At 52.6% G+C, this 15290-nt stretch overlaps 1 protein-coding gene across 1 annotated transcript in view; it reads right to left on the minus strand.

Annotated features, from left to right (window-relative positions):
- The window catches only part of ADCY1 (adenylate cyclase 1), a 144957-nt gene that overhangs the window by 55448 nt on the left and 74219 nt on the right, over positions 1-15290 (minus strand). Inside the window, exons 5-8 of the mRNA XM_032758145.2 lie at positions 14668-14795; positions 5552-5710; positions 3253-3394; positions 1274-1429 (exon numbers count right to left, since the gene is read on the minus strand). Of these exons, the coding sequence (XP_032614036.1) occupies positions 1274-1429; positions 3253-3394; positions 5552-5710; positions 14668-14795 (585 nt within the window). The remainder of the gene's footprint in view (positions 1-1273; positions 1430-3252; positions 3395-5551; positions 5711-14667; positions 14796-15290) is intronic.

Consider the following 15290-nt stretch of genomic DNA (forward strand, 5'->3'; position numbering starts at 1 on the left):
GTGCAACACCGCCACCTAGAGGCCAGTCCCCTCTGCCCTGGCTCCCACACCCCTGAATGAGCACAGTTGGGGAACAGGGACCCTGAGGAAGAGGACAGTTTGAGGTGGTCCTAGTCTGTCCAGGAGCCTTTGTAAGCCATTCCCCTGAACTCTGGACACGTTTGCTCACAAAAGCTGCACCAAGGTCACAGACGGCACAACGCACTCTCCCACCTGACGCCTAACTGCAGCTCCAAGGCTGGGCTCCATCAAACGCTGGGGCTGGCAGGCCTGGGCTGAGTCTGGAGGTGCAGGTAGCAGAGCCGGAGAGAAGAGAGTGTTAACAGGCCTGGACGCCCGCAGAGGGAGACTGCTGTAGGTGGTGGCTGCTGTGTGCACACAGACTGCACCTGTTCCTCTTGTCCTAGGCACACGCCCTGCTGGGACCACCACAGACATCCCTGCAGAGACCACCTGCCTGCCGTGTCCCGTCACCACCCTTTGATGGCTCCTGCAGTGGAGACGCTATTCTCCTTCCCATTTCTGACTTGCTTTCACTCATCACAAGGCAGCAGCAGTATGGAGCCCTGTCTGGGGGGCAGATGGTGATGAAGGGGTGACACTGGAACTGCAAAAGCTCAGACTTTCAGGCTCGCCCTGCCCACAGCATCTGATGCAGAGCTGGGAAGCCTGGGGTCTGGGGGTGGGGAATCAGGCACTGCGAGCGAGGGGTCAGAAGTGGAGACTGCTGAGAAGACAGTGTTTTGGTGTTTTGCCCGTCTGGGCATCCTGGCTGGGCTGCTGACCGAGAATAACAGAGGAAGGCCATCTGCAGGCAGCGCGCTCCTGCACAGAGAGGGAGCCAGGAAGCCGCACAGGCACAGACAGATGAGGCACAGGCTTGGACGCTGGGGGCAAGGATGACAGGTGGGTAGGGCCAGCCTTAGTGTGAAATCTACCTAAGGAGGAAGGGCCCAGAATATCTGCCCAGAATGAATACCCTGAGAGGCCGTTTAGAAGCAGGTGGGGAATTTTAGCTTGAATTTATGGATAAACAGGAATAAATACATAGATTATGGACAAATACAAAGAATGCCAAGGAGCAAAAAAGTACACTATAATGACTTTTGCAGGAAATAAAAAGTAGCTCAGCTCTGAGCAGCATTTACAAGATTATCCACATGTAAACAAGGAATTCTGATCTAGCCAAATCGCATGGGGGCCATATTGGGAGGGCAGGACAGAGACCAGTCCCTGGCAGCTCCAGCGTGGCAGGCTCCCTGGCTGCTCCTACCTTGTCATCGTCCTCGCAGGTCATGACGTTGGAGAAGGGGATCTCGGCCTTGAACATTTTCCGGCAGTGCATGAGCTGCACCAGCAGGTAGCAGACGGTCTTGAACTTCATCCTCTTGGCCGGTTTTATATCTGAGAGAATTAGGCCTGGAAATATCTGTCCAAACACACAAGGGGCAAGGAGAAATGCTGTGAATGAGAGGCATTGTGGCTCTCGGGCTGGGAATGCCATCCTGACAAACACAGCCACCCCAGGGCACTGGGATTCATTTGCTCAGCGCCTACTTCAAGCCAGGCATTGGGGAACATGCCAAGAATAGAGCAGCAAACAAAACCACAACCCACGTCCAAAACGTTCAATTCTCAAACCGCACCAAAGGCCTCTAAAAGCCAACGTGATGCATGGAATCCTGAAGCAAAGTACGGGGGAAGGCTGGAGGCCCTAGTCAGGAAAGACAACCAGGGCTTGGAATAAAGGTCTTTGTTACCCCGTTCAGTTTCCAGTATGTCCCCTTCTACAGACAAGGAAAGAAATCACATGGGGAGGATGGGGAGGGCTGGGCAGTGCACCCAGCTGAGGCTCAGAACCTAAATTCCCTCACAGTCCTCATGTTCTGGGTGAAATTCCATCTGTAAAATCGGATGAACATCACCCACTCACCCGCTGGGGCCTTCTCAAGGTCAAATGAGGTGATAGGAAAGTGGGACCCCATGAATGCTCCACTGTCATCGTTCCTGCTGGCCGGCCTGTCTTCTGAGTGAGTCCAAAGTTCCTGCAGCCCCACAGCAGCTCTCACCCCATCTCCTCTCCAGGAATGCGGTACCCCTTCCTTGGCCTCGCTGCCTACCTCTCAACTTCACTTTCTCTGGCCCCTACAGGTAGGTACAAATCTCCACTCTTCAAAACAACAAAACCCCCTTCTTCTGAGCAATCTCACTCTTCCCCTCCCGCTATTCAAACTTCTCTAAAGTGGGGCTGTATACTGTACCTACCTTGTCACCCCCTTTTACCCTCAAACTACAGGACTGGATGCTATTGTCTATGTCAGTGTGACAGAGCCCAGGGGCCTACATCCACTGGGCTGCACAATGACTAGCTCCCACAAATTGTTTCTTTAAAACGAGCCAACACACTAATGGCTCTGCACCCTCACCTGAGCCATCGACCCTCCCCTGAGCCTGAACCCCTCACCTGAGCCCTGAATCCCTCACCTGACCCATGAACCCCTCGCCTGAGCCCTGAACATCTCACCTGAGCCATGAACCCCTGACCTAAGCCCTACACCCTCACTTGAGCCCTGTACCCTCACCTGAGCCTGAACACTTCACCTGACTCCTGAACCCCTCACCTGAGCCCTGCACCCTCACCTGAGCCCTGCACCCTCACCTGAGCCCTGAATCCCTCACCTGAGCCCTGAACCCCTCACCTGAGCCCTGAACCCCTCACCTGTCCCCTGAACACCTCACTTGAGCCTGATCCCCTCACCTGAGTCCTGTACCCTCACCTGAGCCTGACCCCTCACATGGACCCTGAAAGTGACTTGATCACTCTTGATCATGTCCAGACCACTTTTCTCTGGGCCGGGTGACCTCGAGTGCCCCATATAAGACAGTAACAGCCCACCTCTGTGCCCAGCACCCCTCAGTTCAGAGCTCCCCATCCCTGAGCAGGGTTTCATGCCCACTTTGCAGGGGAGGCAGTGAAGGCCCAGGGAGGGGAAAGAGGACACAGAATGGCCTGCCCCGAGGTGACCCCAGATCTCTGACTAGGGGTTCTGGCTCCCTTACCTAGACCCTTCCCCACACCAGTAAGAGACAAGGCCCAGGACAGTGTCAGTGGGGACAACTCTCCTCATCTTAGCAAGTTCACAGCCCAGAGAAGCAGTGCTTGGAGAGGAAGCAGGAGCAGTCACATCTGTAAAGCTCTGCACAGGCCAAGCAGCTAAGGATCAACCAAATAAGGGGGGCTCTGGTGCCTACCTTTCGGCGATGGGATGGCACAATAAAAAAGGTTTCGATGTTATGAGTTTTCAAGAAACTGTTCCTCTCATGTCCGTAACCTGGTTCTACCTCGTAGTCCCCATTCAAGCACGCTAGGGTCGTCTTTGTGATATGAACCTTCCTACAAAAGGAGGAGGTAGAGGCTGGATGAGTGGGGAACCACTGCTGTCAGAGTCTGCAGGGCCTCACCAGAGGGGAAGGGGCACAGGCAGAGGCTTCCCCACACCAAGGCAGGCTCCATGGAGAGTATTCATGCTCCCATGCAAGTCTGCCCATGCCAGGAGGGAGGGCCCAGGCAGAGATACAGTAGGGCCATCAGGAACCATGCCCAGCAGGACAGCAGGGATGGCTGAGGTGGGGGACACAGGGCCAGAGGGAGAGCAGAGGAACCAAGGGAGAGAGAGAAAGAATATGTCAGGACTCATTAGGGAAGTTGAGGAAAAAACGGGCAGTAATGTGAAGAAGAGAAAGAGGAGAGGAGACATGGGAGTCCCTCCCCAACCACAGTCTGGTCTGGTCAGCACAAGGAGTGGGCAGACCCCACTGGGTAGCAAGAAGTCAGGGGTGGCCACGGTGTTCACACATGAGGTGGGGTGGGAAGCAGGGTGGTGAGAAACGCTGTGGAGCCCAGGCATTCACGCCTCCCCAACCCAATCTTCTGGTGAGGACAGGAAAATCCCCCACAGTTGGCATCGTCTCAGCAGAAAACGAACACCCACAGTCTCTGCTCCTTAGCAGGGCACGCCTGAGCTCACAGGTTTATGGGGCGAGAAGCAAACTCCCCACCTTCCAAAACCATTCCCTGCAAACCCAATTCTTCACCGCGCAACCTTCTGAACTCTTCGCAGGGGAAAAGCTTGGGATTCATAATTAAACTCTAAGGCTGGCTGAGGACGAAAGCAGCGAGCCTGGCTCAGATGGGAGGCGGTTGAAGGCAGAGCTGCCATGCTCACTGGGATCCTGAGAGGGTGAAGACAGGGCTCGGGAGATCATGAGACCTTTCCCAGCAGTGGCTCCACCAGGATCCCCAGAGGAGCACGGGGGTGGGAGAGGGAGGGACAGGGAGGGACTGCCAGGCCAGGAAGTGGAGAGGTCGCAAGGGCCAGAAGGCAGCACAGGCAGGTTCTCTGACTCCAGCCTCAGCTTGTCCCTGTGCTGCCCCATCTACAGGGGCCGATTCCTGCCATCAACTCAGAGTGCTTGGATCCCCAGGCCCAGTCCCTGCTGGGATGCTCCCTGGGTGCCCCCATCAGCAGCTCCCATTGGCCTGGGGCAGGCAGGGCGCTCACGGCAAGCCTCAACCCTTGCTGCTTCCTGCCCCTCCGGAGGCACCCTGGAAGCACCTGGGGACACTGTCACCCCCATCAGCCTGGCCCTGAACTACAAAGGTCACCGAGGCTGTCTGGAAACTTGCAGGCACCACAGTCTCCAGAAAGGCAAGTGTCTGTGCATTCCTGTGTTCAGCTGATGCTTCATCCATTCCATCAGCAATGGAGACAGCGGCTGCATAGCCCAGCCCTGGAAGCCAATGGGGAGAGGAAACACCAGCTCTCACTGAAGCCCCTGCTTTATGCTGAGCCCAGGGCACACTGAGGGCAGCCAGTGTTCTGCAAAAGTTGCCTGCTGAGGGGCAGCCAGTGTTCTGGAGAAGCTGTCTGCCATGACAGCCACTGCGAGATCATACAAAAGGGAGATTACAGGACCCAGGGGTGGCAGAGGGGTGCATGGAAATCTTCCTCAAGACAAGGCTGAGCCTGCCACGGAGCACAGCCGTCAACAGCCCATGGCCATTCTCAGAGAGCTCAAAGAAGGCATCATCTGTGACCCAGATGCCCATGAGCTCCTAGATGGCTGTGTGGAGCTTGGGGGTGGAGAAGGAGCTCTAAAGTCCAAGCACTTTCCATTTGCACGTTTGAGAAAATGAAACCAAAGACAGCAAAAAAAGAAGTGATGCAGTGACAATAAGTCATGAGGACAGCAACCATGCCATGGGCAGAGGTACCCATGCGCATCTGCTCTGGCCTTCTGGTCCAATGACAGCTTTATGTAGATGTGCGCCAGGCTCAGCTGGGCCCAGCACAGAGTGGCAGCCAGGCTGGGTGGGACGCATATCACAGGAAGTCTGGTTGGCAGGTGTGGCTGGGACAGGCAGGCTCCTCTAGGAGCACTCACACAAGTGCCCTTAAGAGCACAGCCCAGAACCTCAAGCAAGGATTTAGCCCAGGGGTGTGCAGCCACCACCAACCTCCCTCCCCTCCCTACCCCATCCCTGACTTACCCTGGCAGGCCAGCGGCTTCCATGACATTGGCCAAGGTCACATCATTGGACCACACATCGTACTGCCACTTGCGCAAGCCCAGGACGCCACAGAGGACCCTGCCCGTGTGCAGACCCACACGCATGTTCAGGTCCACCTCAGTGGCTTCAGCCACGGATCTGCAACACAGACACAGAGCGTGGGGCTGGGGCCCACCTTGTATCTGCCCAGGGGGCCACCTTGGTCTGCACTGCTAGGCTGTGAGCACCAGGGAAGCTGGGCCTTGTCCTTGCTGCATGTGGCCTGAGAGTGGAGGTCTCCTGACATAGTCAGTGGACACAGTGCCTTCCTGCCCACCTGTGGGCTGAGGGCCTTAGGCAGGAGTGGTGGCTCTGGCCCATGCTCCCAGCCAGCTCACACCATGTCCACACCAGACCCATGAGTTCCCTTCATGGCCTCCTAGAGGGCCTTCCCTGCCCAGGGCAGTCCCCAAATCCCAGTTGGACCTGGTCATTACTGTGGAGTGTGGCATCGTGACAGTTCAGATTAACATAAGGCTCTGTGAGGCCACTGCTCACTCACAGGGACCCATGCCTGCTTGCCAGCCAGATGCAGATGACAACCCGCTGGAAACATCCACAGAATCTGCAGCCCAGGCATCGGGCTCTGCCTCCCACCCCTTCCTGATGCACACTCGGCCTTAGGCCTCAATGAAAACTTATGGTCAAGGCCTGGAGGCCACATCCAGACATGAGAGGCTGGTGACATGAGGGGCATTCACCAGGAGCTGGGGTGGGGACAAGAGTATGGCAAGGGGCATTAGGGAAGGGAACAGAGGCAGAGCAGGTGGTGAGAGAACCGAGGGCTTCTGGTAAAACCCAGGCAAGCCTGGCTGAATTTGGGTACACGATGCCCATCTCTATGCCTCAGTTTCCTCGTGTATACACCCAGCCCCAGCTAAATTCACTTTTACAAGCTTTGCAATCATTTAAACCCTAACCCAGTGCATCTCAAGGCTTAAGAGGCCAACCTCCTCTTTCTATTCCATCCAGGATGGAAATACTAACAAAAGCTCCTAGAAAGACTGAGGGGTGGGCCATCAGGTGGTGACAGCAAACCAGCTCAGCCTGGAGTCCCATTCTGGAGGCCTCTGTATATCACATTTGTCAATAACAACTCGCTATGTGCAAGGCAAGGCTGTGCCACCCACCCGAGAAGCCTGTGTGTGGTTCAACTTCACCCCAACTTCCCACTGGGGCCTCCTTCCTGGAGCCCCAGCCAAGGCTCAGGGAGCACCTGCTCAGCACAACCCCACTGCTTCCCCAGCCTCCACTCAAACCCTTGCCAGCCGCCCATCACTACTCACTTCATCCTTACAAGGGCCTGTTCCCGAAAACCATAGCACACGGAGGCCCCAGCAGTCACTCCAAGGCAGATGGCAGACCGCAGAATCACACAAGTCCCAGCGCATGTTCAGAAACCTCAGTAAACTCAGAAGTATGCATGCCACAGATTTACATTATGTGGAAGTCAGACTACTGATATATCTTTAACACCTATGTAGTTTTATATATTTTGAATATACTTTTTTTTTTTTGAGACGGAGTATCCCTCTGTCGCCCAGGCTGGAGTGCAGTGGCGCTGTCTCCCCTCACTGCAAGCTCTGCCTCCCGGGTTCACACCATTCTCCTGCCTCAGCCTCCCGAGTAGCTGGGACTACAGGCGCCCGCCACCATGCCCAGTTAATTTTAATTTTTTTTTTTTTTGTATTTTTAATAGAGTCAGGGTTTCACCGTGTTAGCCAGGATGGTCTCGATCTCCTGACCTCGTGATCCACCCGCCTTGGCCTCCCAAAGTGCTGGGATTACAGGCATCAGCCACCATGCCCAGCTGAATATACTTTTGTATTTTAACTTTTTTTCAGCTGTTTGCCAATCTTCTTTGAGACACTGAAACCAAACGCTGAAATAAAAAATTATTTTTCAAAATTCACAAAACGAAATGAGTATGGGAAAATGTAAATAACAAAACATACTAATAATGTTTTTGTGCACTGTTAGTGTTTGAAATGTAAATAACAAAACACACTAATAATGTTTTTGTGCACTGTTAGTGTTTGAAATGTAAATAACAAAACACACTAATAATGTTTTTGTGCACTGTTAGTGTTTGTACCTCTGAAGCCATGAAACGGTAAATGGCACGGAGACTTCTGGGACCCATGCCCACCTTCATCCCCAGATCCCCTCGAGCTCACCAAAGCAAACCTTTAGGCTCCCAGCAAGTGGCACCTCGGCCAGCCTCCAACCAAATCCACACCACCACGTTCTACCAATACTCTCCATCTTCAATCTTTCCCAGTCGCTTCTGCCTCAAATATCTCAATTCTTGGTAACATCAGATCTACAGTTAACTGAACAGTTACTTCTAAAAAAATGATGCATCCAGAACTGTTCTCACGGTGACTCCTCTTGGTCTCACCATTCCTGGGATGCCCAAGCTGGCTTCGTCTAAATCCAACAGAACCTTTAACTTCATTTCCAAGGAACAGAATTTCCACGGACTTCCTTGGCTTTATTTGTACCATGTTTTTTCTTTATTTGTGCTCTCAGGTTCACTTATTTATTGCAAGTGTTTTTTATGCAGAGGAAAAGTCTGACACTTGCCCACCGCCTACAGCCCTGACCTTGGTCCTCTGAGCTGGATCCCAACAGGAACAAAATGAGGAAGTGACCTATCTCTAGCAGAGGGGGCCGCTGTTGGCCCCTTGGCGTGAGTAAATTCTGGCAGAGCTGAAACCTAGTCACGGCTGCACTGAAGCTCAGAAGTGAAAGGACAGGTAAGCATACGTTCCTTCATTTGTTCAACGAACATCTACTGAGTGTCAGCCATTATTTCAAGCACTGTAGCTACAGCTGTGCACATAACAGGGGAAAAAAAGAGGAGGGAGGACACTATAGAGGCCGATTTACTGTCACCTAGGCAGAATTTCTAGAAATAACAACACACATGCCTGCAGCAGCCTCCAAGCCCCCATCCTGTGTGGTGGGAAGGGCGGGGCAAATGGTTTCAGCCTCAAGTGGTTCAAGCTCATCACCTCAACTTGGGCTCCTCCCTTCCCCACCTAGGACTCAGTTTCCCCATCTGTAAAAATGTAGCTTCTCAATCTAGAATATAAAGATTCAGAAGCTCCACATCCCCTAAAATTTTAGGGAAAACCATGTGGTGGGTGTATAAGTGTGTGCACACAGGCATCACCTCTCCCACAGAAAATCCATCCTTAAATTTATCAACAGGTCTGGCTCTGAAAACTAGAATCCAATAATTAGAGGAAGTAATCCTCCAAGTTTCTCCGTGCTGAGAAACTGAAGCATGCTCCATAGCTCACACACAAGCCCCCTTGTTAAAAATTAAGATACTGCTGGGGACAGCCCAAGTGCCAGGCGGACAAGGCCAGTAGGCATCCCTTCTCGCACGACCTCCAGGGATGCAGGCTGGGGGACAGTCGAGTTCTACTGATGACCGCAGCACACACAAGCTGAACTTAGCAGCTCAAAAGTGGGTCAGGGAGGAAAAGCACATGCCATTTACTTCTAATTTAATTCAATGTAGTAAACCAAAAATACACACTGCCAGCAAGGCATCTGGATTGAGTCTATTTACCAAAAATGGTGGCTTGCATACTTGGTGGTCATGTGGAAGAATGAGGTTCCTGTTCAAAATCTGATTCATGGTTTGCCTATCACCTGTGACGGACAAGGCTTCCCCCATGAAATGGACAGACAAATCCACATTCCTATGGGTACACAGAACCATGAACCAATCCTGCAGGATTGGCCACCAGCTCCCTCTTTCTGGGAGCCGATGAATCAATACTTGCAGTGGCTGCTAGAACCCAGTCTATGCAGGCCCATTTAATCTGAGATCTCATTAAATTATCAAAACAACTCAGAGATGCAAACACTATTTCTCCATTTTGCTGCAAAGAAAATTAAGGACTCGAGGAGCCTGAAGCATCGCCTGAAGGATGGGAGCCAGGAAGAAATCAGAAGCACCCCAGCCCCCTCAGGAAACAGCAGCTGGGGATGAGGTAGCTGAAACCATATGAAATGCCATTTTGGGAGGCCAGAACTGGCTGGCTAGGAGCAACTTCCTAGGGTGTCCTAATACTCAGGGCATCTCTGGGAGAGCAGCAGAGCTGGTGGTATGTGTCAGAGGGGAGGGGTATGAGCAGAAGAAGGTGGGTGAGCACAGATCTCACACAGAGCAAAGCCCCAGGGGGAGAAGGACTCAAACCTGAGTATCCCCCAAGCCAGGCCCCAGGGAGGGGTTCAGGCCTCATCTGACTTCACCAGCAGGAGAAAATGCCCCCTTCTTTCCGCCCCAAGGGTGTCACACATGACTTCCAGGTATGGAATACAGAGAGGGAGCATTGGGAAGCCTCAGACTGAGACTCTCATCACATGGAAGGTCTCAGATTGACAAAGGGACTGATGTGCTGCCTGTGTCCCTGCAGTCTGGGCATCGCGGGCAGTCCTGCAGAAATCCCATTGGAAATTCAAGGTCAAGGACTGGTCCCAAACCTCAGGACACAGGGCCTGGTCTTGTCAGCCTGGCTGCAGCAGCTGGGAGGCTGGTCTGGCCACCCTCATCTTTCCAATGCTCTGTGGGCTCAGAGACAGGATGTCATGAGGCAGAATCGGCCATTTTACAGAGGGGGAAAACTGAAGCTCCAAGACAAAAGGGACATGTCCAGGGTCACACAGCTCTTCAGAAGCAAGACCAGCACAGTCACCAAACTCACTGGACAGTTAGGATACTTCTCATCCCATCTTCATCTCTCCTATAGACAGGAACCACCTGGCCCAAATAGGGAATGTATATCACTTTTAAAGTATTCACTAAGAATCACACCGATAAAAATTAATGGGCATTTCCTTAAAATAGTATACCACACTCCTAAATAAAGCCCAAGTTTGAGAGAGAGGTGGAGGTCAGGGCAAGTAAGCTGGGGGCAGGGTCAGACTGCCCAGGGCCAGCTGCAGGAGCCCAGAGACTTGGAGACGCCCCAGCCCACTGCTCTAGCCTCTGGATGCTGTGGCTCCAAGAGGGCCAGGCTGGCTAAGCTGGGTGGCTGAGGAAGGTAGGGGCCCTGGGATCCCACTTTCAAGTCCAGCATTCTTCACCTTGTCATTACAAAGAGATGCCCCACGCTGCACTTCAGAGGGCCTCTCTTAGCCCCACCTGGATTCACACTGGAGCCTCACTAGGCCCACAGGCATTTGACAAAATGGGTCCTAGACTCTTCCCAAATGATCAATCTGCATGAAAAAGGACTAGATGCTAGGCATGGGAGGCCTAGGTTTACAGATCAGAAAAGGAAAATATGTCTATCCGTTTTTCCCATAGAAATAAACATTCTTCAAAGTGATAAAACAAGATCTTTCCCACTTGTTCAACAAGGGAAAGACTTTCTCCGGCCTCAGAAATCAAGACCCAGCTCTGGCTGCATGCTTGCCTGCACCTGCAGCAATTTCTTTCCTGTGCTACCAGCAAAGCATTGGCCTGAAAAGAGGCTGACAATGGAGCCCTAACCCCCACCCTCTATCAAAGCAGCCTCTGGGACCATGGAGTCTGCATGAGATGCTTCAAGAATCTTCCAACCAGCCAAACCATCCTGATATGATTTGGCTCTACATCCCCACCCAAATCTCATGTCCAGTTGTAATTCCCAATGTTGGGTGAGGGACCTGGTGGGAGGTGATTGGATCATGGGGGCGGATTTCCCCCTTGCTGTTCTCATGACAGTGAGTGAATTCTCACGAGATCTGGTTGTTTGAAAGTGTGTAGCTCTTTTCCCTTTGCTCTCTCTCTCTTGCCGCCATGAGAAGACGTGCTTGCCTCCCCTTTGCCTTCCGCCATGACTGTAAGTTTCCTGAGGCCTCCCAGCCACGCCTCCTGTACAGCCTGTAGAATTATGAGTCAATTAAACCTCTTTTCTTCTTAAATTACCCAGTCTCAGGTAGTTCTTTATAGCAGTGTGACAACAGACTAATACACATCCCTTATGTGCCTTAGGATTTCCTCTGCCCACTCAGAATTCCCCAAGCCTGGAACAGACCTCTCTGTGAGCCTTGGAAAGGGACACATCTGACCTGCAGGCCCCTCTCCTTCCTGGTCACTCAGGCACTGAGCCTGCCACCCAGGACTCTATTAAAAGAGGAAGTCAGTGGGCAACTACTGAAATTAGTGTCTTGGGGGCACGGCCCACTCCTTTGGAGATGGGAAGTGCTTTCTGGAACAGAATCAGACTCAAGACAGGAAAAAAATGCAGTTGAGAGTGCAGATCTCGCTACTGAGGAGTGGCGGGGAGCAAACAGAATCAGTGTGCACAGCTGTGAGGCCCAGCATGGAGCCCTGCAGGGAAAGGTTAGCTCTGGCCACTTCACCTGTTCACCTAAAACTTTGTGTTTCCAAAGTTTCAGATAAAACACTCCACTCCAAGGTAGGAGGAAGAGAAAGACATTATATAAAGTGTCCTCCTCTGCCTGGGCAAGCTCCCCCTGTTGATAAACATATTCCATCCTGCATGTGCAAGGCAGGGACACACACAGCCCAATGTGGCTGGCAGGGGATGCACCGGATGCCAAGATGGTCCCAGCAGAAGGCCGGCCATGCAGAGCACACACTGGTGGGTCCCAGGGTCTGTGACAGTCTGAGGAGGAAGAAGAGTTTGTTTGGCTGGGAGGCATCTTCCGCACTCAGTCTTTTCTTCCGGTCCAGAGCCAGGAAGCTGAGTGACAGAAACTCTGGCATGTAGAGCTTCCTGAGGCCCTGGGAACACTCTGGTAATCAGGAGCCCAAGCAGACAGCAGCTACAGGAGGCCCAGGAAGATGCCCCTGGCACTGGACCAGTTTCAGGTAGCAGGGCTAGAGATGTGGAGCCGAAGGCACCAAAGCCTGGAGAATCTCACAGACTGAGAGCCAGCAGATGGAATGCCAGGAGAGCTGGCCAAGAGGACACAGGTTCATGGAGCAAGTGAACCAGAAAGTGGAGCAAGCCAGGTGGGTTTGCAGCTCCAGGCATCTCCAGGCCAGGTGCAGAACCAGAGCGCAGACGCAGGGCTTCCTGGGCAGCAGCCAGTGAGAGGCACGTCCACAGAAACAGCTTATAACCCATCAACATGCAAGGCAGAAACAGGAGTAGAAGGAAGGACAGCACCCTTTAAGGCCCAGAACCTCAAGCAAGAGATGGAGTGTCACTGAGCACAGGAGCATACACAGGCCAGGTGAGGAGACCAGGGGCCAAGAAGAAGCACCAGACCCCTCTCAGGAGGACCCCGGTCGGTACAGCCAGGGTCACCAACCTTCAAGGGCACAAGGCCATCCAGTTCAACTCCACGAGCCACCTGGTCACCCAGGTCAGCCCACATCATTCAACTCTGCTTGTGTCTGTGCTCAGCACCGAGTGGGGGCTTCACAAATATTTACTAAGCAAATGGACTGACATCTGTCTCCTTAAAGCGTTCACCTACAGAGCCTCATTTTCTCCCAAGGAGATCACACAAAACCAGATCTATTATCTATATACACACAAATAGCATATGATATGTGATGTGACATAATGTTATGACATGTGATATGATGTGATTATGAAATATGACAGTTATATGATGTGTGATATGATACAATATGTGATATGTTATATGGTAGATGATGTGATATATGATATGATATGTGATATATATTACTTGAAACATGATGTGGCATGTAACATATGACATGACATATGATATACAAGTGATACATGATGTAAGGTGATGTATGATGTCATCTAAGATGCAACATACAATATATATGATATGCTGTGATAACGTCTCACTCTTTCAGAGAACAGGTGATGGTCATCACCTCTAAGTCTTCTCCAAGCCAGGCGTCTTTCCTTCCTTCCCGCTTCTGCCCAGCATCTCCTCCAGCCAGGCTGCTTTTCTCTGGGGCAATGGCTCTCTGTTAGGCTGTGTACTGAGGTCAGCTGAGGGGGCTTTTCCACTCTCAGTCCTAGACCACACTCCAGACCAGCCACCTCGGGCTCTTGAGGTGGAGCCACCATCAGGGACTTTGGTTCTCACAGGCGACTCTGACATGAAGCCGTGTTGGAGAACCGCTGCCCCGCAGGGCTCAGCTTTGCTCACGTGTCCCTGACACACAGGTGCCAGAAGTGGGCACAATGCTTGAGGTGCTGGCCTCCTCCCGACTGCCTCCTTCCAGTCACACTGTCTGCAGGAGCACTGCCTGGGGCAGCCCACAAGGCAGCGATGCGGCAAACGGAGCCAGCAGTCTCGCCCCACCTCTCAGCCTAGCTGTGCATCCTTTCACCTGCAACTACCCATCGTCTCCCTACAAAATTCTTATGCTACTACTTTCCCACTCCAGGTATGAAGCTATGCCCCAATCCCTGTTGGCCCCATCTCACTGGAGCATACCCACCTCTCCACATCTTGAGATGTTTGTTTGGATCTACACTCCATACATTAGCTCAGCCTTCCAGCTCCACACCTTCCCTAACTTGACAAAAACATCTGTGTCTTCATCCCAGTCTCTGATAAGGACAACATAAGACTGACCAAGAAATGGGCAGGCCTGGCCTCACAAGTGTAATATTCATTCCATGAAGACTCACCTGCCCCGATCCCAAGCCTGTCTCCCCACACAGAGAGCACCTGAGACCCAGTCACCTTGCTGAGTGAAGAGAAACACACACATTTACTTCCTTTTATTAGAGAATTCAGCTAGATTGAGGCCAAACCTTCCTGAATGTCTTATCTGGCTAAGCTAAAAACTAATTTATTTTTGTATGACTCATGCATACCTGACAATATGCAGGATTCCTGTGGACAAAGAAATACAGTCACACATGAAATGTAAAGGCAGGGAATCACGGAAGCATCCTTTCACGCTTTCCTGAACCCAGCATCCTCCTAATGCTGGCATCATTCTCTGCAGCCTCAGACAGACCCACCAGGACAAAGCGAGGCCCTGAGAGGGGAGCCCACATGGGGCAGAAGGTGGCTCAGCTTCCAGGATTTCAATGTGTAGATGCCCCAGGCCACTCCTCTCAGCCCCATGGGGTACTTACGTGATGGTATCAATCATGTCGAGTCCCATCTCCACACAGCAGTGGGCATGGTCAGTCTTGGGCTGGGTGAGGCCCGACACACAGTAGTAGCAGTCCCCAAGAATCTTGATGCGGCGACAGTGGTTCTCCTTCAGGTAAGGGCAAGGCACACGGTAAGAGACAGCGCTGCAGTGACTGTGAGTGCCACTGCTGGCTCCACCACCTCTAGACACTGGTGGCCACAGAGCACTGGCAAGACACGCTGGACCTGGGCCACCACCTTCCCGCCCAGGCCACACCCTTGCGTAGTCAGCACAGTCTTGAGGGCTGGGACCAGGCTCACATTGATCTCCTTCTCTCTTTCCCCATACCCCGCTCATGGCCTCTTTCCCCTTGGGGGGTCCATCCCTCCTGTCTGCTTCACTGAGCCAACCTTACAAGATGATCATTCAAGGTCCAGCTGGAATGCCACCTTCATGGGGCATCTTCCCCAACTCCCTTTATTCCCACGGCACCCCCCTTAACCGCCATGCAGACCATCACGGACAGCCCTCTGGAACGTGCTAGATTCCCACCAGCAGCTGCTTCTCCCCAGGAAGGGTGGACCTCTCACCCATCTGGGTGTCCCTGAGGCTTCAGAAGGT

Source organism: Hylobates moloch, unplaced genomic scaffold (genome assembly GCF_009828535.3).
Source record: "Hylobates moloch isolate HMO894 unplaced genomic scaffold, HMol_V3 SCAFFOLD_1, whole genome shotgun sequence".
In the NCBI taxonomy this organism is placed as follows: Eukaryota; Metazoa; Chordata; class Mammalia; order Primates; family Hylobatidae; genus Hylobates; species Hylobates moloch.